This window comes from Labeo rohita, chromosome 7 (genome assembly GCF_022985175.1).
Source record: "Labeo rohita strain BAU-BD-2019 chromosome 7, IGBB_LRoh.1.0, whole genome shotgun sequence".
NCBI lineage: Eukaryota > Metazoa > Chordata > Actinopteri > Cypriniformes > Cyprinidae > Labeo > Labeo rohita.
In genome coordinates, this window is record NC_066875.1 from 19,910,181 (window position 1) to 19,936,693 (window position 26,513).

At 39.0% G+C, this 26,513-nt stretch overlaps 1 protein-coding gene across 1 annotated transcript in view; it reads left to right on the plus strand.

The window, feature by feature from the left end:
• The window catches only part of si:ch211-186j3.6 (neural-cadherin), a 291,090-nt gene that overhangs the window by 195,713 nt on the left and 68,864 nt on the right, over positions 1–26,513 (plus strand). The window contains exons 18-21 of the mRNA XM_051115680.1: positions 158–1,781; positions 6,285–6,378; positions 8,427–8,611; positions 20,188–20,414. Of these exons, the coding sequence (XP_050971637.1) occupies positions 158–1,781; positions 6,285–6,378; positions 8,427–8,611; positions 20,188–20,414 (2,130 nt within the window). The remainder of the gene's footprint in view (positions 1–157; positions 1,782–6,284; positions 6,379–8,426; positions 8,612–20,187; positions 20,415–26,513) is intronic.

The following is a 26,513-nucleotide window of genomic DNA, read 5'->3' on the forward strand; positions in this document are numbered from 1 at the left end:
AATTTCCTTAGTCAAGAAGGAGTTTAAAATTTTCAGTTCAGTGTTTTTTCTTTCTTTCTTTCTTTCTTTCTTTTAGATAAACAGATAGATGGATGGATGGATGGATATGTTAGAGTTTGCAGAATGGTGTTTTAATATATTCCCTTTGATTTCATAGGTAACAGCATCTGACCCAGATAAGGATGCTGACCAGGAGGCTTTGAGATATTCCCTTCATGGTCAAGGTGCTGAGAGCGAGTTCATCATTGACGAGGTGACAGGGAAGATTTATGCCCAAAGAACATTAGACCGTGAGGCCCGGGCAGTGTGGCGATTTGTGGTCCTGGCAACGGATGAGGGCGGCGAGGGATTAACAGGATTCACCGACGTCATTATCAACGTGTGGGACATAAACGACAACGCTCCTATTTTCGCTTGTGCCCCGGACAGTTGCCATGGTGACGTAGCCGAGAACTCCCCGTCTGGCACTTCCGTTATGGAGATGACAGCTACTGATCTGGATGATGCAGCTGTCGGACAAAACGCAGTGTTGGCCTATAGGATTGTGGGCAATGCTGCCCTAAATGGAGCTAACAGCGGAGCTGATGTGTTCAGCATCAATCCCGCCACTGGGACGGTTTCAGTGGCAATGTCTGGCTTGGACAGAGAGCAGACCGACTCGTACGTCTTGGTGGTTGAAGCACGAGATGGCGGAGGTATGATAGGAACGGCCACCGCCACTATACACGTGACTGACGTCAACGACCACGTCCCACGTTTCCTGGACCGCTCGTGCTCCATACGCATCCCTGAGAGCAGTGAGCCCAACACACCAGTCATAGAGCTTTCTGCAGAGGATGCGGACGCTGGAGAGAATGGCCAGCTGACCTTCAGTGTTGTGGCTGGTGATCCCGAACAGAAGTTTTACATGGTAAGCCACCGGCAGGAGCAGCGCGGGACCCTTCGTCTCAAGAAGCATCTGGATTACGAAAGACCGGGCGAGCAGCGCTTCAACCTCACCATCAAAGTGGAGGATATGCAGTACTCCAGCCTGCTTCACTGCACACTAGAAGTCGAAGACTGCAACGACCACGTGCCAGTCTTCATCCCTCACTTTCTACAGCTTCCCGCCGTACGAGAGGATGTCGTTCCAGGAACTAGCGTGGCGAGTGTGGCTGCCAGCGATTTGGACTCGGGTTTGAATCGTGAGATCACTTACAGCATTGCTCCAGAGTCGGATCCATACCATCTGTTTTCTGTGGACCAGTCGGGGTTGGTCACTGTGGCTAGCGAGTTGGATCGGGAAAAGGTCGCACAGCATCACTTGGTTATACTTGCGACGGACCACGGCACGCCGCCGTTGACTGGCACCGCTACTATCCAGATGGCTTTGCTGGATGTCAACGACAACGGCCCTGAGTTTGAGGCTGCGTATGCACCAATAGTGTGGGAGAACGTTTTGGGCCCACAGGTTGTGCGGCTTAACCAGAGCTCCACGTTATTGAGAGCCGTGGACCGGGATTCAGAGGAGAATGGCTCACCTTTTTCCTTCTCTGTGCCTCTGGAGTATCGTTACAGCAATGATTTCCACCTGCAGGATAATGGGAATGACACGGCCACCATCACCGCACTGAGAGCCTTCGACAGAGAGAGACAGAAAGAGTTTCTACTACCTGTCATCATGACCGATAGCGGCAGTCCACCGAAGACCGTCACGAACACGCTCACTATCACCATTGGCGATGAGAATGACCACGCCCACGTAGCGGGACAGAAGAAGGTGTTCATCAACTGTCACAGAGGTAATGGCTCCAACATTAAAAGTATGTACTGGCAGATGAAAGCAACAGTAATGGTTAAATAATGTTAATTAATTAAATAGGCTGATAAAATTAATTTAAATGTACTATATAATTTGACATCTGGGTTGTCTGTTAAATGTTAAATCAGTAGTTTCTTCATTGACAAGGTTGTTTGAATTGTTTGATTTGTGAAGTGATGTGGTGGAGAAATACCATATTTCCTGGGTTATTTACACATTTAATACACTACTGTTCAAAACTTTGGGGTCAGTAATGTTTTTGAAAGTCTCTTACAGGATCACCAAGGCAGCATTTGTTTGATTCAGAAATCTGTAAAAATAAAAAAATATATTTATATATATATATAAATATATTATATATATAAAAAATATCATTTGATTTTAAAATAACTATTTTAGTTATAATCAAAGTAATTTATTGTAATTAAATGTGTTACTCCAGTCTTCAGTGTCACATTGTCCTTCAGAAATCACTGTAATACACTGATCTGGGGCTAAAGCAGCATTTCTTATTATCAGTGTTGAAAACATTTGTGCTGATTAATTTAAAGTATTTGGAACTATTATACGTTTCTTTCAGGATTCTCAAATGAAAAAGATTTTTATAAATAAGATATTTTCAATTTAACAACATTATTTGAAAAAAAAAAAAAAAAAATGTAACATTATAAATGTATTTCATATACAAACGACCCCAGACTTTGAACGGTAGAATACATAGCTTTGTCTTAATTTTGGTCCGTACGCAACAAAAGAGAGTGCCAACCTGTTAAAGCGATATAATAGGCAATGTACTGTATTATTCTTTTTGACCTCAAAGTCAATTTTCTGATGATAAGCACTTTAGAGAACTTGATAAATGCAGCTTGTCTGTTTCAAACGTTTTGCAATGGACAGGAGACGTTTTTAACTGCCTGAAAATTTAGAGAACCACTAAGGGAGAAGGTTGAAAAGTCTGGAAAGTTTCTTACAGGCTCTATTGAAAGTCATTTGCATTCTCAGAGAGAGAGAGAGGGGGAAAAAAGGTACACTTTCAAAAAGTACCAATTATGTATCATTAAGATACTAACATGTGCCTTTAAGGTACTAATATATACCTTTTAGGGGTTAATAATGTATAAAGTGACAGCTATTGTAGTTTTGGCATTATTTATGTCTTTATTTGTTTAGACAGTGTGGAGTAGTTTATCTATGAGGGGTCTATATTTTAAAATTTTCATAATAACAATGAGGGTGCAATTTGTGAAAAAAGCAGAGGGGGAGATTCCTTTAAAGGCTTTTTTTCTCTCTCCATAGGCGGAGGTTACCCCAACTCCATTAAGGCTATAGCCTAAGTAATCTAATGTTAGTGTAATCTGTTAACAACGCACATTAAATACCCGTCTTTTTAGGCAAGTACCAGATAATGAGTGTCATGTCATGAAATGTTTTTAATGCGACAGAAACTGTGTCTAACGTGATCACAATTTAATAAAATGTTGTAAGTTAGGCAGGCCTATTAATTGTAATGATTTCATTTCAAACAATGAATAAGTAATATAGAGAAAGTGAGCAAAGAACACAGTATCAACTAAGCTTTTGGAAACTCCAAACCAGTAAACTACTGCATCGCAAATTGATTCACTGTGTCAAATTCGCTCCGCGAATCATTTGATTCAGAACGGGATGTCAAAGCGCATATCATGAATTGTTTGATTTAAATCGGGAGTTAGGAGCGGGTCGCAGGATGTTTTTATTTCCACCGGGAATAAAAAAAAATCAGCAGAGGCAGGGATGCATAGACCCCATAGCCCCCTGAAAATCACCCCCCCGATGATGATGATGATGATAATAATAATAATAATATGCTTCTCCTGCTATGTTGAAAATTGTGGAAGAAAATAGAGATTGAATGTTTTTTTCTGAAAATGGCTAAATTTGATACAATTCAGTCAGCATAGTGTCAGTAGGCAGTCATAATCCTGTGTGACTTTGGCATGCTGAGTGATTCAAATTGTAAATATTTTCTTGCCAGACTTGTTGCTATGATAAATTTCAGAGTGTGAGCTGGTATTATTTTCCATTTTAATTGCAATTTTGTGAGAATAAATAAATGAATAAATGAATGAATGAATGAATGAGCTTTACACAAGTGTTGCAATTTAGCTATAGTGTGGGTTTTTGTTTCAAAGTTTTTTTTTTTTTTTTTCTAGAATCATGATCATCTATTAGGCCGTTACTTACTATAAAGCAGTGGTTCTCAAACCTTTTACAGTAGTGTACCCCCTGGGCATATATATTTTGCCCCCTTAAACCCTTAAATTGATTTACAGGTGCTTTTTTTAACCTATATAGGCTAGAGTTGAAGTTTTTTTGGGGGTTTTTTTGTTTTAGATTTTAATTTATTAATTTATTTATTTTTATTAATTAATTGTATGTATGTTGTATGTCATATTCTTAACATTCTATTAAGTGTATTATTAATATACTAAAGAAAGCAATACATTATGGCAAAATTAAATGATACTTGTAGGTTTACACTAAAATCAGCAGTAGGTGGTGGCAAGTCACTGACTTAATGAGCGAGGCGTCACGTCTTTCATTCATTCAATAAGGAAGTGGCTGTAGTTATGAATGGGTTATTCATTGGATTTATTTTTTTGCTGTAAAATATAACCAAAAATATTGATAGTATTGTGTTTAAAATGTAGGCTACATCTAAAATGTAAAATGTTCAATTAATATTACCTTTTTTGTTGAAATGTTATATAAAATCAACATTTGCAATCACTTGGTTCTTGCTCGTACTGTAAACATGAAAAACAACAACTCGCACAGGGCGTGTTTCTGAATCAAAGAGTTTCTTAAATCGATCCCTATTTACAGTCTGTGTCAATATTTGTTCTTCATGCTATTAAGTGCTACAAATCTACATTAAAGATACAATTTACAGCAGCGTGATTTGCTAAAGCAGCATACTTTGCGGCGTCCTGTCATACGCACGCTGCTGGTGTGGATGCAGTCAGTTTTGAGCGCTAAAGATGAGGTAATTTGATATAATTTGACCGTTTACGACACCCCATTTTTCCTCTTATATACTAAAAGCGGTATTTTGTTAGTCAGAAATACATGCTCCGGTTTAATGTTGCTTTAAATTGGGGTAGAATTTAACGAATGGCAAAGCTCAACATTTTGTTTGCGTACCCCCTCCTTCACCTCACGTACCCCCAGGGGTACGTGTACCCCAGTTTGAGAACCACTACTTTAAAGTAAATCAGCTGAGTTACCCTTCAAGTTATGGTATATGCAAAGAATATTTGCATTTATTTAGCACTGAATCCTTACATATAGCCTACCAGTTATCCTGCTTATGCCATGGTTCCATACCTCAAGACGTTGTTCTGATCTGTTGCTAGAGGTTGATAGGTTGAGACCCTGCTGATAATTCCAAAGTGTCATTTTAAGGTTAGTAACAGGGGCTTGAGCCATTAGCCTCTTTCACACAGTAATACCAGTAAATTGCCATAAAATATCGGACTTTATCGATAAATACAAAAATGCACTGTTCACACAGACAATGATGCTATGTCTTTTTACCGGTAAAGCACCGTTCACACATCAGTTACAAAACACGGGTAAATACCGTGACAACTTTTGTAAACATGGAGGGCTATTCACGGCCAGTATTTTTATTGATGTTTTCATTTGTTTTTCAACTTTTATATTCATGCTGCTGCTTTTGGCCCAGAGACATCATATTAGACGCCTTCAAATCAAACTACACAGTGTGGAGTAAATTCGTCGTCTGCGTCAGAATGTTACGATTGGTTGTTAGATGTTAGAGTAGACGTCTTACATCAGCACATTCTGAACTCATATGTGGTCATACAAATGGTAATGTTACAACTTCTCATACTGGTAAATTGCCAGAACAAATTTACTGGCATTTTTGAAAAGGTTGTGGTTAACAGTTTAAGAGAGTGTTTAACAGTTGTAAGTTTACCTGCTTCAAAAACAGCAATGTTACTTATTGCTTCTGAGAAATGTCATGTAACTTTTTGATTGTGAGACTATTTTATTGAAAAAAAGGATTAGAAGGCAGGCTTGACATCATGTTTCTGTACAGATTTATGCTTCTGTCTGTGTGCGAATGTGTGTTTGTACAGTGTGTTTGTGCATGCACAGAGAGCAGGAGAATGAAAGCAGGATTTCTAAAGATGATAGTGGGAAAAATGTGGAAATCGTTTGTCATTTTTATCCTATTGCGTATTATGTTTGTTTGCTTGGTCAGTGTCTTAGTGGGGTTTTGTTTAATGTGGTGTTGTATGCTGTAAGGACCTTTAAAATGTCTAAAGTAATTTGTAGAAGTGATAAGGAATTGTAAAATGGACTACAAAATTCTACAGTATATACTATATTTCAGCTTGCAGTTGTCACATGCTGTATGCTAAACTTGATGCACATGCAATGTTTTGACACAGGATTTTTATTTTTGTAATGGCAGGGAGAATGCCAACCAATGTGCTGGGGAAGGTTTATTCACCAGATCCAGATGACTGGGATAACAAGACGTATGCCTTCGAGGGACATGTTCCTAAGTGAGACCTTCTTCTGTTTTTCTTCTTCTATTTCACTTTCTTTCTACATCCTTTTCCTTTCTGTCCACATCATTGCATCATCCTCTCCACATTGTTCACTTGTTTATACACATCTCCCAGCACCTTACACATTTTTCCTGCATCCTTTGTGTTATTTAAAGGGGTCAAGGGATCTTTGAGAACAATGTCTAACCCTTTCTTCTCACATCCCAGCATCTCTCTTCCTCTTTCGCTCTTCTCTATTGATGTTGTGCACTTTACTGGAGAGGCATATACAATGATAAGACGATCCTGACAGGGCCAGCCTTGAGATGTCTTGAGCACATAGGCGCCTGAGCTCTTGCTCCCTCAAAATCTTCAGCACATGTAACATAATGTGAGAACCCTTGTGTCTTTGAGAAAGAGGAAAAAAGAAAAAATAGATCATAATTTTTACTCCATTAGAAAACAAAAATGAATTCATTAAGGCTTAATTTGTTTAACTTCAAACTGCAATTTGTCTGCTTCCAGCCTTTCTATAGATTTTCTGTGCATGTTTACATTCAGCAAGCTTATTTATGTAAACTGTACAAAAATTTATGTAAAGTTGTGCTTTTCAATTTTAGTAGTTGTTAAGTTCAGGCTGGTTTATTTTGAGTTCAGTGAAATCTATATTTCAGTGTAATTCATCTGCTCTTCAGTTTGTTGCAGTATGCTAAAAGAGGAAACACTCAAAAACCGAGGATTCGCACTCTAATATTCTTTATTCCCAAGTTTTTCCTATTCATAACCCAGAATCATCTCTAAGCTTCCACTCTAACAGTTTATTTAAAATGCATTCACTCTAGCTACTGTGTGAAATGACACTGAATTGTGTGTTTGTTGTTCTGTTCATTTTACACTTCCTTTTTTATTGTTTATTTATTGACCATTGGCTTTTGCAAGGTTTTAAAGTTATATATAGCAACATAGGCTCATTGGAAATACATGCCCCTATATACATTTTTGCAAAACTGAAAAAACGTACATATATGTACAAATCACTGCAGTTTATAGTTGAAATGAACAGTAAAACTCTGACAACTTTTATTCCTTTTCACCAAAAAGTATGATTTACACAGAGTTTTGATTAGTAAAGCCTACTTTTCACACAATAACAATAGCAGAATATTATGTTATGACTTCAAAACAATTTTAACATCCTGCGCCATTTGAAAACTGATACTTTTGAACATTGTCGTCACATGTACAGCTTCATACGCATGAGTTTTCTATTTCTAAAAGTAGGTTTACTCGGTAGCTCACACGATACGGCATTGCACTTGAGTGATGAAGAACTCCGGTATGAACCCTGTGAAACTACGGTTCAACAAAACAGCTCTGTTAAGGAATTTAAAATAGCATGGCTGCCTCAACAAATGTGTTTTTATATCAATTTTGCATTTGTTAACACTATCGATTAGGTTTATTTCCAACATGATAGAGCATTAACCTTTAATGACACTCCCCGGATATTTGAATTCTGAACAGCCGCAATACATACCTCTAGCAGTGTAATAAAAACGCAGCAATACGTGCCTGTACCAACGTAATAAAAAACGTGCCACAGTCATGCATTGAATGTGTGTTTTGAATATGCATATATCTTGATCTTCACTTTTGAATATGGATCCAAATAATTAGTAATTCCTTCTGAAGTATTTGGTAATACCTGAGTCATTACTAGTGGGTTACCATGATCTTCATTTTAGAATTTTTTATATTAATTATCGACATGTATATAGTAGTTCTTAGTAGTTCTCTGGGAGATATGAAAAAATAGTAGTTACTGATTAGCTAATAGTGAACTACCATGTTCAACTGAGCACTATTACTTACTGATTCGTTAATCAGAGTTTCTTATTAGTTAATAGTAGTTACTAGAATGTTAATAGTGCATTAGTCATTTGTTCCTGTGTAGTTATTCACTAATGATGGATCTGTATTTTAAAGTGTTACCTAAAATACATTAAAAAAGAGGTATCCAATCAGACAATCAATGTTTTTATCCTATTTTTTTCTACCCACAGTTATTTTATCCTGAACAAGCGGACAGGGTTCCTCATCATAAAGGAAAACGCCCCTCCTGGGAGTTACGACTTTCAGGTGCGTGTGTCAGATGGGGTGTGGCCGGATGCCGTCTCAAGCGTGAAGGTGAATGTGAGAGAGCTACGGGACGACGCCATCTACAACTCAGCCTCTCTGAGATTAGCAGGTACAGATGACATTGATCTAGTGACAGCATGACATATTTGAGGTTAAAATGGGATTTCAGCTGATTAGTGCTAACTTTCACACTTCGTCAAATTCTTCTCTTTCTTCTCCCCAGTTATCTGCGAAATCTAGAGCCTCATATATATATATATATATATATAAAGTATTTTTTATTTAATCAATAGAAAGTAAGATTAAAGTTTGAAAAATCTCCTCTTGAGTCACACAGAAGTATTAATTGATTGATTGCATTCAGTAAAGCTAAAATTACAGGGCTCAGTGACTTTCTACTGGCCCACTCGGGTCAGTGGTTCTTGCCCTGCCAACATTTTCACTGGTCCTGCCACAAAAATTCAAAATAGTTTAAAATTGTTATTGTTGTTTTTAAATTTAAATTTAAATTTCTCAATTTTAAATTCTCACTTTAAGACGATATGCACGAATCCAATATACTGACACACATCCGATTTCTTTCTTAACTGCTTAAAGACACAATATGTGCGATTTTTTTTTTGTTGTTTTTATTAAAATATCCAAAAAACAACTAGAACAGTGTTATATATTTTCCTGACTTGTGTACTTACATTATTCCAATTGTTTTGAAGAATGTTTAAATCCAGAGAAATAAGCAATTGTAACTAGCGTAACGGACCGTGTCATTGCTTTTGAGCCATATATCACACTCGTCCTTCATTAGCAATCGCTCCAGCATCCTTATTTCGCTTCCACAACTTTCAATCCCACCATGCTTTAGCGCATCCATGAGCATGATTTTTGCCTGAGTCCCGATGAATTGCATCGGCTGTGGGGATGAAAACTACAACTCCCATGATTCCACACTCAATCATGGAGTATTCAAACTACTCCTTTGTTTCTTTGTTTGTTTTGAATATGTGCCCTCTTAAAAAACTCTTAAAAATGTGCAAATAACAATCTTTCGTGAGGATGCAGCTGTAGCCCAATCAGCTGTAGCCCACATTTTGGCCAGTGACAAATGTGTCAGCTGTCACGAATGTCTTTCACGCTGGCCCTGGACCATTAGGCAGTTCTTATTGTCGAGCCCTGAATTATGATGTTGTCTTGCACTTATTTGCATATTGCATTGTGATTGGTCTTGCTTTTCCTGCATCTGTTTAATCTGTTTCTCTATAGCCACCTTGATATTGTAAAGTCATTGAAGTTCTGTTACGCTTTGATACTTATGCACAGTCAACAAGAAACAATATGCAGACTCAGTTTTATGACAGTGGCAGCTCTGATGCAGAACTAAAGGCTGAAACCCAAGCTCACCTACTGTAAAACTATCAGGAATGCAAATAAAGTTGTATATAGTGTGCATGTAATGCCGCTATAAATGTTAGCTGCAATTTAGATCTTTTTAAAGGCTTTTAAACTAATTTGACTCATAATGAATGGAACTCTGTACACAGCACTGTCGAGAGTCTGTGTCCACTGCTTATTTCAATCAAAGACATTAAAGCAGTTTGATGGTCTGGGCCTGGAATCAGGATCTGTGCTGATTGTGTGCCATGTTGTGGCAGTAAAACTCATGGGCATATTGACTTTGGTGACATTATGACAGCCAGCGTTTTAATGAAAACAAGACTGAGCTGAAATGAAATAGACTATAGCTGAGGATTTTGTAGTTTTAAGACTATTAAATTGGGGGGAAAGGCCTTCTGGGAGATGGAGAGACAGAATATAAAATGTAAGCCAATAGCAAACTCGTAAGCCTATAAAGAGATTTTTTCTTTGATTTCAGCACTGCAACTGAATTTATGGCAGGCATGGAGCAACAGCGAGCAGTTTTTATTACTGCTCATTGTGACTTCACAAACAACTTCGCAAATAACCACAGTGTGTATGTAAATTCTCTTCTTTATATAATCTCCGACAATCCCTAATTGAAGCAAGATTATGTATGGCATTAAAAAGCAATCTTAGTTACTTTTATTGCATTACATAGTTTTATCAGATAGTCTACTGTGGTCTGTGCAATTAGATATTTGTCCCGTATTTCTGTACAGTCTTTAAACTGAATAATATTGCGATTTACTATTAACTCCCGAGAGTATATTGTTGCCAGATTAATTGGAATTAAAGGAGAAGTCCACTTCCAGAACAGAAATTTACAGATAATGTACTCACCCCCTTGTCTTCCAAGATGTTCATGTCTTTCTTTCTTCAGTCGTAAATAAATTATGTTTTTTGAGGAAAGCATTTCAGGATTTTTCTCCATATAATGGACTGGTGTGGCGCCCTGAGTTTGAACTTCCAAAATGCAGTTTAAATGCGGCTTCAAACGATCCCAAATGCGGTTGTAAAGGATCCCAGTCAAGGAAGAAGGGTCCTATCTAGCGAAACGATCGGTTATTTTCATAAAAATAATACAATTGATATACTTTTTTCAGGTTCATGACAGTTAGGGTATGTCAAAAGACTCCCATCTCATGTTCTCCCTCAACTTTAAAATCGTCCTGTATCGCTGTTTTACCTTTTTTGTTAAGGGTGTTTGATCTTCTTTGCATGTTCACTTTGGGTCAGTACTTCTGCAGTGATGTAGGATGATTTTGAAATGATTTTTGAAGTTAAGGGAGAAATTATGATTGGAGTTTTTTAACGTACCCTAACTGTTTTAAATCAGAATACACAAAGTTCAGGCAGAGCAAGACAAGTTGAGATTAAAAAGTATTTCAAATGTATTTTTTGAATGAAAATAGCGTTTCGCTAGATAAGACCCTTCTTCCTCAGCTGGGATCATTTACAACCGCATTTGGGAACCGCGTTTGAAGCCGCATTTAAACTGCATTTTGGAAGTTCAAACTCGGGGCACCATACCAGTCCATTATATGGAGAAAAATTCTAAATGTTTTCCTCAAAAAACATAATTTCTTTACAACTGAAGAAAGAAAGACACAAACATCTTGGATGACAAGGGGGTGAGTACATTATCTGTACATTTTTGTTCTGGAAGTGGAGTTTATATGTTTATATGTTTGTAAAACATAGTTTTACAGTAAATATGAATATGAATGTTACCGTACCCATTTGGAGGCTTTTTCTGTAATGTATTACTGCAATTATTGATTTATCTGGAAGTGTTCATGGTAAAATAATCATGATTATGAAGAAATAGCTCCCTTGTTATTTATGTTTCAGGTGTTCGGCAATTAAAAAAAAAAAAAAGGCCAAGTAGGAGGCCGCACAATTCTATCTAATTGATAGTGATGACATGCATTTATTTGGAGGTGATATTTATGTTTTCGTTGTGGCGAGCTGCTAGGCGGCAGTGTTTGCCAAACTGGACATTAGTCTAGTGTTGGAATTGTTTCACACTCAGTCATCTTGAGTCCTTTAAGGAGTCTGGACTTTTATCTTTTAACACCTCAAGAGTTTTATGGTCACTAGAATGGCAACAGTTTAGCAAAAAACAAACAAGGCTTTTGGTTTCAAAAGGGGACGTCAGCATCTGTCAGTACTTCAGGCATTGTTTAAAATGCTCATGAAAATGGCATCAATCAATAGAGGTATGGGTTAATGTTCTTGCCAAATACTTAAGCTGTTTATTTCCCTGGAGCCCTGTCTCAACATGCATTGAATTCTGGGCTAACTGAAAGTTCGACTTTCGTACTATTTACTGCCTCCTTGACATTTGAAATCCTATTTCAGGAGCAAATGTTGAAGGCAGTGGAGAGTCGTAAGGCCTGTTTAATGCTGCTTCTTTGAGATTATAGCTTGCTCTGTGCATCTCGGGAAGTGAACTGATTGTAAAGTGAAATATGAGGGAAAGTATGCGCAGAAGTTCTTTAGACACCCATGCTAGCTCATAGAGATAACCAAACACGTGCACGCAAACTCACACAAGCTTATGCCCATAACCTCCGCTCTGCCTGTACACAAACAGGGCACACACATACACACATTTATACATAAACTCCCACATTCTGCAGGACACACAACATGAAAAGCTTTTTGAGGTTGAACTTTTGAGGCTTCTGACTGCTTAGCCAGTTTGGACTTATCTTTTAAAAATTGAAAACGTCTCATGTTTTGATCCTCATCTTCTTGGCTAACCCTGAGTTTTCCAGCCCCACGGGACTTTGAAGTATCATTTAAAACAGAAATTGGGAAAATATTGGTATTCATTCAGTGGGGTCAGCTCACCAATTCACAAAGACAATATTGACCAACCACATTGTCCCCCAGGCCACAACAGCTAAACGTCTTATTAAAGCTGTGTTTGTGTACATGTCTGTTTGTGTTGTGAGAGGCCTAAAAATATTGTCTTTGGTTCTTTTTCTCAGAGAGGGTTTCACTGCATTATAGAAACATTTGTGTTATGAATGCACCTAATTGTATTCTTGCCTTACTTAAGTACATGCATAGTTTACTTTCTGCTCATTTGCTATGCATGTGTGCAGTATGTGGCACAATTCCACCAAACGCAGTGCATTTTGTGTTCTACAGTTGATTCATTCATTTTTTAATTTTTTTTTTTTTTTTTATGTTGCTGTAGGATCTCTTAGAAATGTTTGATGAAGTATTATCTAAAAAACAACCTAGCATGTGGAAGTAGCTTGTTTTAAATTAATAAAATATAGGTCAACCTCTTGTTTATTGCTAAAAATGGAAAAAATGTTAATATCCCAAAAAGTTTTATTTAGAACCTCCTTTAATTGATTATTTGTTTTTTTTAAAAATGGTACTCTGCATGTGGAAAATGCCATATATGTATATTCATTAGTCAATCAATTAAATAGATAAAAATAAAAATTAATGACAAGTTCTTCTATCACCAAAATTTATCACAACCACACAACTTATTATTTTTTTCCAATTAGCGTTCTTTTTAACAGCCCTACTTTTCAACCTGTTGTCCGCTGTATTTTTTAATTTAAGGTATGTGTGTGTGTTTAGCATCCAGAAAAGGTGTTAAGCACATCCATTGCTTAATGCCCGTGGGAAGGGGAGCAGGTTTGATCTGGGTTTGGATCAAAGCCAGGTGTGAGGCTGTTCCCAGCTGTCATGATGAGTCTCCTCTTCACACACAACTCCTGATGGGAGCAGACAGCCACCCTTCCTGCACCCCCCAAAGCTAATCACAGTTTCCTTCCTTGCCCCCACCTAAACCTCCATGATTGACAGTCTTCAAGCACTAATGATTCACTTTGCGGATGTTCAGGTCTGTGCACAGGGAACTGAACGACCGCCGTCAGAGTAGGGATATAGGCCTGCGAGAGTAATGCCACGGACGCAAACATAAAATTTAGTACAAAAAGACGGCACATGTAATTTGATGCAAAACAAAAACAATCCCTTGATTATTAGTAGTGTCCATTCAATATGTTGTGTACCTGGATGTAATTATTTAGCTGTCAGGGTGGAAAATATGGAAAAACTATTTGAAGGTTTTCTTAAATGTTTTTGGTTATATTTTTTTTACGATAGTCCACTTTAGATATTTTACTAACTATAAGTAACTTTGAAAATGCATGTCAACTAACTCTCATTAGATTATTAGAGTAGAGTGTTAGGTTAAACTTAGTTCACACTACACGACTTTAGACGTCGGCAGATTACTGTGCAGTTCACACTACATGATTAGCTGTCTGTTTTGAAGTTGTGGTGTTTACATTACATGACACAATGTAAATAAACATACTACACGAGCTGACAAGAACTCTTTCACCCAACGACTCTACAGTGTCTAGTCCCCAAACCATGCTTCATCACGAAAAAAACATGCAAGAAGTGGAACTGGAATTGACGTGAAACAGGAGTTGCTTATTTTAAAATGGACGTCGGAAGAAATGAGCACTGCAAGCTGTTTGCAACCTGATCTCATTACCAAAATGTGGGAACTCTTTTGCGAGATGTGAAATACGTACCAATAAGTAAAAATTGCTGCAGTTTTCAACAGAAATGTCCACTGATTGGTGCTAAAATTATTATGGTTACACTTTATTTTGATAGTCCACTTTAGACATTCTACTAAGTAACCTTTGCAATTACATGTCAACTAATTCTCATGAATTTGCAACTACATGTCTACTAACTCTCAGAGCAGACTGTTAGGTTAGGTTTAGGGTTAGTAGAATAAGTTGACATATACTTGCAAAGTTTACTTGAAAGTTTAGAAGAGTGTTAGAAGATATTAAGCAGACAGTCTACTAATGCTCTAATGACTAGTTGACATGCAGTTGCAAAGTTACTTACTGTTAGTAGAATGTCTAAAGTGGACTATCAAAATAAAGTGTTCCCATTCTTTTTTTCTTTGGAACAGATGAAATAAAATGTACCATATGTATGGTACATTTTATTTGATTGAAATGTCTATTGAGTGGCGTTATATCTCTAATGCTCTGTGATGTTTTAAAATAACGTACCATGACCACCACACCTAAACCTACCGATTGTATGAATAAAAAAAGTGAATGTCACGTAACAACGCAGTCGGGTAGTTGATGTACACTGCCCTCCAAAAGTTTGAAAACACCCCTGGCAAAGTTTGGTTTTGGACGATAGCAGCATAAATCCTTATCATTTTTTGATGAAAATACATTAACTTGACATTATCACTGAAGGCCAGCAATAATAATTTTAATATAATAATTACATAATAATAATTACATAATAATGGCAATATATACATGTCAAAGTCAGACATGCCCCTTTGCCAGCTGTGATGCCTGGTTACTGGTTTAAACTTGGCCCAGGTTTTTAAAAGATTTTTGGGTCAGCACACCTTAATAGCTTCAACAACTGATTGTTCCCAATTAAGTTTAGAATACAATGAATTTAGGCCCAGATTATGCAGAGCTGTAATAGCTGCTAATGGTGCATATTTTAATGAATCGAAAATGTACGTTTTTTCTATGTGTAAACTGTTTATGTAATAAAATATGTTTTCGTAGTTTGTGTTGTCCCTTATCAGTGCAGTATTATCACAAATTAAAAAGGATTCATGCCAATATTGTCCAAAACCCCACTTTTCTAGGGCGTTTCCAAACTTTTGGAAGGCAGTGTATCAATGTGTCCTATGGTTTGACTGAAAAATGCAAAATAATAATAATAACCTCTAACACTGAAGATAAACCTCTCTCATGCTATTCGTAACTGTAAGAATGAAGATACATTTTTCTAATGTTATTTGTAAGTGTAACTTTTTTTTTCTACATTTTTGGTATGTCACACCATAGGACACATTTCAATTTTTATTTGTCAACTACTCAATCGCAAACATGTAATTTTAGCTTGTTTCTCTCATCTTTCAACTCTTTCATAGTGAGTCATGTTTTTTCAGGGGATTCATACCCAAGGACTCCGCATCCTAAGTCTAATTCCATGCCAGCTGAGCTACCGAGCAAGCTTGTTACATCTGGTTTTGTTTCCATTTTTGACCCCCTGCCAAATTATTACCCCCTTTCATTGAAATTGCTACATGATTGCCTAATCCTAACCCCTTCCCCCACACCTAATCCTAACCCTACCAATACTAGGGGGGGTAGTAATCTGGCAGGGGTCAACACTGGAAAGCAAAACATATGGAGTTGTAATTATAACTGTGTACAAAAGCAATTACAAGTGCTTGCTGTTTTACCGCCTCTAGTGTTCATTTCTTTTGGAAACTGCAGTGATGTACTTACTGGTATGTATTTCACATCTTGTGAAAAAGTTCCCACAGGTACATTTCATCATGAGATCAGCTACGCTGTTAGCTGAAAAAAAGTTGCTCCCTTTCTTGTTTCCACACTTTGCTTAAAGCCATGTTGCTACTTGGTGTTTTTCTTCTGGTGACCTCAATCTATGTCTTGCTCTCTCACTGGCTGTAGCTCATCACAACATCTGACACCACAGGATGTTAAGTCGGCCAGCAGGTCCAGATATTTAGCGTACTTGATATTTGTCTGGCTTCGGCAAGCCTCTTTGATGCATTCTTAGTAGTTCACATATAAAGATTGCTGAGCGCTGATCACCCACTGATTTGCCTCAGATCACAGCCCGACCTGTCGCGAGCTTGTTGACTTGCAAATCTGTCTTAAAATCCTGTAATGTGAGCTTGGCATTAAGGGTTGTAAAATAAGTTGACGTGTACTTGCAAAGTTACTTACAGTCAGTGGAATGTCTATTAAAGGGGTCATCGAATGCAAACTTCACTTTTATATGTTGTTTGAACATTAATGTGTGTTGGCAGTGTAAAAATGATGCAAAATTAAATTTGCAAAAATAATATCCCCTTTTTCAAATCGAGCCATATCGCTCCCACGATAGTTGATTGACATGAGCGTCTTACCTCAGATCAGCTGTCACAGTCCAACCTCCATTGTTTTGATGCAGGAGCAGGGATGTAAATTAGACAAGAATATCTCAGACTGAGCGATTGAGGTGTTGTGTTGCTGGATGCAATAATGAACATAGTGGTCGTCATTTACTCCCGACATCTGAGCCACTGAAGATGCAGTGGATTGTGTTTGTTTGTGAAGGGAATGCGCCTTCCGATCTACATAAATGCGTCTATGTTTGCGCAAATCATTCATGATCCAGCTTCACCTACAGCAGAAGTGAGTATAAGGTTTTTTTTTTTTATGAATCTCTGCAATTACCTTTCCTAATAATGTGCTAGTTAGCAAGTTTCATGGCTAAATGCTAATGATGGGTCGCTCTTGAATGATTTGTTCATTTTGAACGAATCTTTAATGTGACTCTGGACGAACGAGTCGTCTCGGGGAGTGATTCGTTCAGTTGCGCATGCGCAACATTCTGTTAGGTTTTGTACTCAAATTAGTTCACCTGTTTTGAGTCTTCGGGTTTTTGGAGTCGTTCGTTCATCTTATGGGGCTGTCACATGATGAACGAACGACTCGAACCCGAAGACTCGAGAGGTGAACTAATCAATTCTCTTTCCGACTACATAGGTTAAGCTTATGGGGCTGTCATGTGCGACTTGAACCCAAAAACTTGTCAGATAAGAGGTGAGGTGAGCTAATCATAAACTAAAGACCCAGGTAAACAATGAATTAATCTTTTCTGTTTCTTATAGCATTATAGTTTTGTCTTGTTTGTAGTGTGATCAACGTTTGTGTAAGCAGTAGATGTGTTAGGGAGGTAACATTTTAATTATATTTTGCTAAAATGAACAAAATGACTTGAAAAAAAGATTTGTTCATTTTGCTGAATGAGACTTAAAGGTCTGAGTCGGTAAAATGATCCGAACTTCCCATCACTACTAAATGCGCTAAATGCGGCTAAAGTAAACAATCTCTCAGAGCAGCAGAGAGAAGAGAGGGGCGGGGTGAGCAGAGCTCATTTGCATTTAAAGGAACAATCCCTCAGAATGGGATGATTTTTGCAGAGCTCATTTTGACAAGGTAAAAAAGGGTGTTGTTCTACAGAACCATTGAGAATTTTTAACCAAAGTAAATTATAGACTTTTCATTAAGACCCTAAAGGATCATATCAACTTGTGGAAAATGGGCATCCGATGACCCCTTTAAGGGACCATCAGAGTAAACTATTACCAGATACTAAGCAGACCGTCTACTAGTTGATGTAGTTGCAACTTATAGTTAGAAAGTCTAGGTTAAAATTGAACAATCCAAAAATAAATTCTTACCATGATTTTGTTCAACCCAGGCTCATGAATATGTGTGCCTCTATATACAGTTCTGCAACACTGTAATTATGTACCTTACTGCAAGTTTTGCGAGGGGTATATAACTGCAGCTTGGAGATCTCCAAATGGGGGCAGGAACTCCAAAAAAGGGTGGGCACTCCAAAATAGGGCGTGGCTTCCTCCCTTTGATAGACAGGCACATGACACGCATGCGCAATTTTTCCCCCAATCCACTTAAGCGCAAACTCTGCCCAACAGCTGATTTTAAAGATTTTATTGGTTGTCTCAATCGCAGTGTTGATTACCTATGCTACACAAATGCTAACCCCTAAACCTACCCCATGCCTTACCCTAACCTTAACTAGTGAAATTCAATAGCAAGTCAATCCAATGTAAGTCAATAACAATAGGCTGAAGCCAGAGCCAATGGGGAAAGTCTTTGTGTGATGACACCCCACCCCATTTTGGAGGTTCTGCCCACTTTTGGAGTTTCTGCCCTATTTTGGAGATCTCCGGTCTACTTGAGTTTTGCAGCAGTTTCAGGGTGAAATGTCCAGAGAGTGACACTGCAACACACGTTCAATACGTGATTGTGGCACGTTTTTATTACGTTAGTACAGGCACGCATTGCTGCGTTTTTATTACGCTGCTTGAGGTACGTATTGCGGCTGTTCCGAATTCAAATAATCAAGGAGTGTCGCTAAAGGTTAATCTTATTGGAAATATCCCCCACACCAATCCCAACCCTAAACCTACCCAACAGTGTTAATAAAAGCAAAAGTAAAAACACATTTGTTGATGCAGCCATGCTATTTTAACTTCCTTATGTGGATTTGAGCTGTTCTGTCTAACCGTAGTTTCACAGGGTTTGTACCGGTGCTGTTCATCACTCAAGTGTGAGCTACTGAGCAAAACTACTGAATTAGAAAAATTCTGCATATGAAGCTATATATGTGATGACAATGTTCAAAAGTATGTTTTCAAAATCGCGCTGGATGTTAAAATTGTTTTGAAGTCATAACATAATATTCTGCAAGTGAGAATTAGGCTTTTTTAACCAAAACTCTGTACCTGTAAATCATACTTTGTGTGAAATGAAATGATTTGTACATTGTTTTTGTTGCCCGTTTATTCCAACACCATTACCTCATATTTTTCTTACAGCTTCCTAAGGGTGAGGGGGTCATAGGAAAGTCACTGACAGCAAGTCCAAATCCAGGGCATGCTTCAGTGTCACTGTTGTCATTAAAGCTGTGAAGTCTCCCCCAGTTTCCTCAAACATGCCCCTCTGCCTTTGTGAGATGTGAAGTGTCAGTGATATTTAAGACACCCCTGCCACTTTCCGGCACTGGCCCCAAGGGGCACTGACTCAGCCTGGGGACAGACTAAGCTTGGGAACTTTCTCAGCTGGTCTAACACCTCCCCTGAGGCCACCGTTCAACCACCCTCACAGTCCTAAACTGTAGGCTAAGCATCCCAATTAGAACAGCCCATTGGGTGTTAGGAGGAAAGTATAGCTCAAGCACGGAAAAATCGATGGTCAGATGGTTGCTGAGGTGTCACGATTTGCCTACAATGCTCAGAAGCCGTGGCCAGCTTCATCATGACGTGCCGGGAAGCGTGACCGTAAAGCGCGGGCACCCATTACCATGGTGACAAAGACTAGCTGCATGCAGTAGAGCTCTCACCCCAGACTTTTTGACATGGCATGTCAGCTGGAGTTTGTGCGAACAGCCACTGACAGGCACTAACCTCACTTAATGACAAGGAGATGTGTTGACGAGTGAAAACGTGAGCATGCATTTTTCATGAGCTCTGCACCTCAGTTCAGTGTTGTGTTAAGAATGGTGCTGTTTCTTTTCTTTTTTTTTCCTCATGTTCTGGAGTTCTTGTAGTTTAGGTAAAACTTATATGATTCTGTTATCCTTATGTGTTGTGCGTTTATATGTTTCTGTCTCTGACAGACATCTCCGCCACAGAGTTCATGGAACGTCGTGGCAATCTGAAGAGCAGGTACGAGCTGCTGGGCGACTTCTTGTCAGACATGCTGTCTGTGGGGGCAGACGACGTCAACATTTTCAGTCTGGTGGAAGTGCGGCGTAGGACTCTGGATGTGAGGTTCTCCATTCACAGCACACCGTTCCTCAGGGCAGAGAGAGTCCATGGATACCTTGCCGCTCATAAACAAAAAGTAAGGCTTGTCGGAAACACATTGATATGAATATAGTCATATTTAGCCTTGTAATTAACCTAGGAATCACTGTAAAAGCATGCTCACTTCAATGTGGAATAACTGCCAGCTTTAACACAAATTGCATTTGCTTTCACTTATTCATAACTAGATGATAACTGATGTATTAACCCAGACCTCTTTGTACCTTTTCAGTCGAGCCTAAAGTGTCACTTCTCACTCTCCCTCGCTCTCTTTTCATTGATACTACACATCAGCTCCATTTCCTTTTCAGAAAAGACACACTGCTGTCGGCGCCGATAGCCTTGTGGGCAGCGCGCCGACATACAACGCCGAGGACCTTTCCCGATTCCATCCCCCCCCTCTCTCCCACTTTACTTCCTGTAAATTCTGATCTGTCCTGGCGCAATAAAGGCAAAAAATGCCCCAAAAATAGATCTTTAAAAAAATTATAAAAGAAAAGACATACTGCTAAAGGTAAAAGAGCTCTGATGTGAATTGGAAAATTCAACAGATCTAAATGCATCAGTCTCCTACGAAAAATCATTGATCACGACCAATTACAAGGAGTAAAGAGGCTTGGAAAATGGCCTGGAAATGGTGAGCTGAGATGGTGAAAGTAGTACTGATGGAGGCTAGAGGTTATTAATGATGGGAATTCTAATCCTCGCAAAGAAACTACTCAATATGTTCCCTTATTCTCTTTCTCATTCGCTTCCTTCATTCCATTACTCGGAGCTAAAAGTAGTGGGAGATAAAAAAAGTGAAAATTTAGGGAGTTAATTACAGATGAACTCACTGATATGGAAAGCGAGTTGCGTGTCTCCACCCGTAGTAATTGGAGAGATTCCAAGACATGGAATGGGGAAAAAAATCATTTTAGTGTAATGAAAATTGCTACGCTTAAGGTACACGCATTGGCAGGGTTTTGAAAGAGATCAGCGAGAATAGCTAGTTCATGCTCACGCGCAGAACTATTGCCTCTGAATCTGATGTAATTGCATTTTTCTATTTTCGTCCGGTTTGGCGGCTCCATTCACTGCATGTCGGATGTGTCGAGTAGGCCGTGTGATGTTGGCTTACAAGAGAGCTGGAAGAAACGAGTGTGAACAGCGGGAGAGAGACAGAGACGAGCCCCCCTCACGTCTGCAACTTTTAAATGATTCTTAATGCACTGCCATGATCTCCAGCAGTCCTCTCTCTTCCACCTCGCTCCCCTGCCGCCACAACGCACACTTTGAAGAGCTCAGGATTCCCCCGCGGCCGTGCTAGGATGGGGGGAAGCGGATTTTCGGAGCACGCTGCTCATCTCCCAGGGGTGCGCCCTTCTATCTCGCCCCCTAACACCCCTTTTGCAATACACACAACTGAAATGACACCCTGTGAAGTGTCTGAGGCTGCACAGAAACACACACTGTTGCGTCAAGCTCGAAAAACCAAAAAGAAATCTCCCTGTGGTGATAGTGAGTCCTGATGAAAGACTAAGAGTCAATGATAAACAGGGAATAAAAAAAAACAAAACACGAGGGAAGAAAAAGTTTTTAGGGAAGCTTGTTATTTGTGGTGAAATTTGAGGGCGAATCAGTTCAAATGCAAGCTTGCGTTTAGGTCTTCAGCAGACTAAACTGCAACAAGTTTAGTAGTTCTTACAAGACGAAAAAATGTCTTATTCTTGAAATAGTGCACCTATAGTGAGAAGGTCAAAATGCAGAAGGAGCCAACGAGGATGAACGAAGAACAATTAGAGACATTCTCTGCATTTAATCAGACGCCAATGAATTTCCCACTCTATTTGAGTGCACATTATAAAGGAGAGGAAATACAATTATTTTAAAGCTTTCAGCTGGATCTTCGCTGTCAGAGCCATTTCACACTGGCCTTTCTCAAAAACACATCTCATCACCTCGGCTTTTGCAGAAATCTTCGTAATTACATATCAAACATGAAGGCAGTGCATTTTGCCTCTGCCCTTTTGTTCGACTTTATTCAGGCAATTGTTGACTCGCGCACACCCACACCATTTCTTTTGTTTTGCTTTTTTTTGTCTTCCCTACTCTTTTCTCTCAGAATAATTTTGAAATTACTACTTAGTTTGTTGCATCTTTAAGTGCTATGTGCCGCAGCACCTCCCATCGATCCCCATCCCTGTTCTTTGTTCCTTCAGGTTTGCTTTGGCAGGAGAGGGACTCTACTCTTTCTTAAAAGAAAAGCTCAGTCATGTATAACAGTATCATGTGGATTGGTTCCACACCTCACCATGCTTCTTGCTCACTCGCCAAAAAACCCTTTGGCAGTTGTTGAACCCATTCTTCGCAAATGAAATGTTTAAGAAACACACACTGTGTTGAATCATACCACAGAAACATGAAAAGGCCACCGGTCCGACATGAAGGTTAGTGCCTGTGAGTGGGGAACACAAAACAAACTCCAATCCTCCTGCCTGTTTATCTATGTAGATCCCACTTTGTATATCTCTTGGGTGTCATCCTGTGCTATCATTGAGCCTCTGTGGAACAGTTTCTCCTCAGGGAATTCTGGGTATTGTAGTTCCAGTCCCGACGGGCACCCCAGAGGGCCTCTGAGAAATGAGCTGACAGAACGATCGAGCAGGAGACAGGAAAGCATTTCCACGCTCTCCTCCAGGAATAGGGAGAGAGAGAAATAAACAGAGGGTGAGAAAGAGAAATGAGAGCGTCCAGAAGAAGGATTAGATGAGGGAGTGGGCGTATCTTCTCTGCTGTGTATGCTCCTGTTACCTGAGCCTAACTGCCTCATATAAACTAATGGTTTATTAGTTGTCTGTGAGTGCACAATGAAATGCGAGACCTCGTAGCTGCAGTGTTTAACGTCTGAGGTAATACATGCAAATCACCTCCTCAAGCAGGCATGAACGTGGGAGTCAGGCCTGAACGCTCTGTGGAGGATACATCCATTGTGTGTGTGCATGTCTGTGTGTCTGTAAAGACCCAAAAACCGTGAAAAGAGAGGGAGAGAGAGTCAAGTGTGTGTGGGTGAATGTTTAACACCAGGCATCTTTACGCTCTGCAGCTTCAAATGCGTATGTGTGTTTGTGTGTCTTGAAAACAACTCCTGGATCTGTTCCACAGGGACTCTGCAGTGCAGTAAAGGGCATGAGTAGATCTGCAGTCAGTCAGGCACTCACACTTGAGATACACATGGACACTCAAACCATTAGAAGTCAATTAACAGAGTTCAATGAGAGATCACACTGATTTTGATTATACGTTTAAAACTATGCATTATTGGATTCACATTCAGTGGTCCAGAAACATAGAACAATTAACAACAACACCACCACCACCACTAAAAGCACTTTAGAAATAATAGAATAGAATTTGAATGCTGGCGATTTATTGGTTGACAGTCATAACATTAATGTAATTAATGCCTTAAAGAGATAGTTCAGCCAAAAATGGAAATTCTGTTGTTAAATACTCACCCTCATGTCGTTCCAAATCCGTAAGACCTTCATCCTTCTTCAGAACACAAATTAAGGTATTTTTGATGAAATCTGAGAGCTTTCTGACTCTGCATAGACAACAATGCAACTGAAACATTCAAGGCCCAGAAAGGTAGTACAGACATCTAGAAAATACTCTGTGACATCAGTGGTTCAACCGTAATGTTATGAAGCTACGAGTATACTTTTTGTGCACAAATAAAACAAATATAATTACTTTATTCAACATTTTCTTCTCTTCCATGTCAGAGAATACCATGACGCCTGCGTATGGTGCTGCTAAAGCAAGAGCCAGCATTCTGACGCAGATCCATCTTCGTAAACATGTCTGAAGATTTTGACAGGAAGGATGACTTGCAATTTTTTTCCCAGCCTTGCTTATTTGATCCTGAGTATACAGATGATGAACTAAGAGATGTGGACGTTCTACGTCAGAACACCGGCTCCTGCTACAGCAGCACCACATGCATAAATTGTGATAATCTTATGAACAAGCGGTGGAAACTGACACGGTGTAACGGGACTCGACGTGACAACGAAGATAGATGCAAGTGCCAGCTTTATTAAACACAGTGGTCAAAACAGGCAGGGTCAAAATACCAGCAGTCAGAAATATCCTAGGGCAAGACAAAAGCGTAATCCAGAAACAGGTGAAGGTCAGGGCAGGCAGCAAAACAATCACACAAAACAGGGCAACAGTCCAAGGTCAAAATCTAAGTGAGCAGTCCAAAGTAACAAAGTAAACAAGGCAATGAAACAAAGCCCAGAACAAGGACTGGACCAAGACAATGACAATGAAACAAGGCAATGGAATAACAAGGAAAACGCTTAGTAGAGTCAATAGTCAAACAATACTTCGTAAGGTCCTGTTTGGCATGGCCCTCTTTATATGGCTGCCAAACAGGAAATCACCATAGAGGAAGTAGAGGGAGCGGAAGAGACACAGAAAGAAAAGAAATTCATGAAACTTGCGTAAATATATGAGTAAACTCTAAGTAATTTGCACTTAAAACAAAACTTCCCGAAAACTCTCCTCCAGATTTACAAGCACTTCGCAAACCTCAGATTTGATAGTTCAACGTGTATGTTAAAGCGCTAGTGTGCTTATTCACAATTAGCATAATCCCCGTCTATGAATAACAGCTACGCAAATTGCGTGTCCAGGAATGCAGTGGAATATTCTGGTCTACTTTCTCAGGTTTGGCTCCAGTTTATTGCATAAATGCAAAAAAGACTAATAATATAAAACAATAAATATTCAATAACGTGTGTCCACCAAAGAGTTTTTAGCAAGCTGAAAAAATGTCAGAGGCTCTTTTCTTAAAACGACCAGGGTGGAACAGTGTTTTTCCAGCTAAGACACTTTAGTTGCTATGATGTGGAACATCCACGGCAGCAATGTATTACTACACTCTTACACCTAAAGGTGCTTCACGATGCCATAGAAGAACCATTTAGTCTAAATGGTTCCATAAATAACCTTTAACATGTGAAGAACCTTTCTGTTTCACTAAAGATTCTTTGTGGCAAAAGAAGGTTCTTCAGATTATAAAACGGTAAGAAAGAGATGGTTGTTTAAAGAAGTTTTGACTGAATGGTTCTTTGTGAAACCAAAAATTGGTTCTTCTATGGCATCGCTGTGAAGAACCTTTTAAGCACCTTTATTTTTAAGAGTGTAGTACCTCATTTTTAAGAATTTTACAATATATAAAAAAGCAGTAACCAGTAATATTGACTTCTCCATTGTTGCAGGCAGTCGTTGTACAAGTGGTCGGTATTTGACAGTGACAGTGACGAGCACTGCGTTTTACAGTTATCAACTCAAAAAATAAATAAATAAAAATTCAAAAAGAGGGCAAGGGCAAATGAACTTGCACTTATGGCAGTGCATCAAAATTCAGTGTCATCAGTGTGCCGAAAACAACACAGAACGTTTTACGCACCATTTACACGTGGTAGGGAGCAGGTGCACATTTCTTTCGTACCAACTAACATTTTGAAAATATGAACATTTTCATGAATTTGAAAGTTTACGTCAGAATGGCTTTACGAACAATTTACACAAAAATTCGTTCTGCTCGTGTTTCATGACGGAAGCCCATTAACTTTTATCCTGGTTACACAAAGGTTACTAACTCACTAATAATTGTGCATGTCCACATTAAGTTTGCAAAGTTTTCTGGATATGAACTCCATCACCTCCCCTCACGTTCTTTCTGCCCCATCTATTCGAATTCCACCCTGCATCTGGGCTTCAAAATGGGCATGAAAGAGGAGCAGCACAGTACAAACAGGACTGGCAGTGTATGATGAGGTGCATCTGAAGTTAATGGTGCCATTAAATGCTGAATACGCCTCTTCTCAATATACCCGTCTCGCCCCGTGTGCATACACAAAGGGAGGGGCAATGAATGTTGATAAGTTGTGCCAGTTAGTGCAGTCACTGATAGTCACAAACTGATGCTAATGATTTTATATAATGATATTCTACTGTATAGAAATTACATAGAAAAAATAGGGAAGCAGAGGGAAAGTTCATCCGTAACTACAGACCGGAATTTCCAACACCCCATCAAAAAAAAAAAGAAAACTCCCACACTAGCGAGCGAACTTTTAAG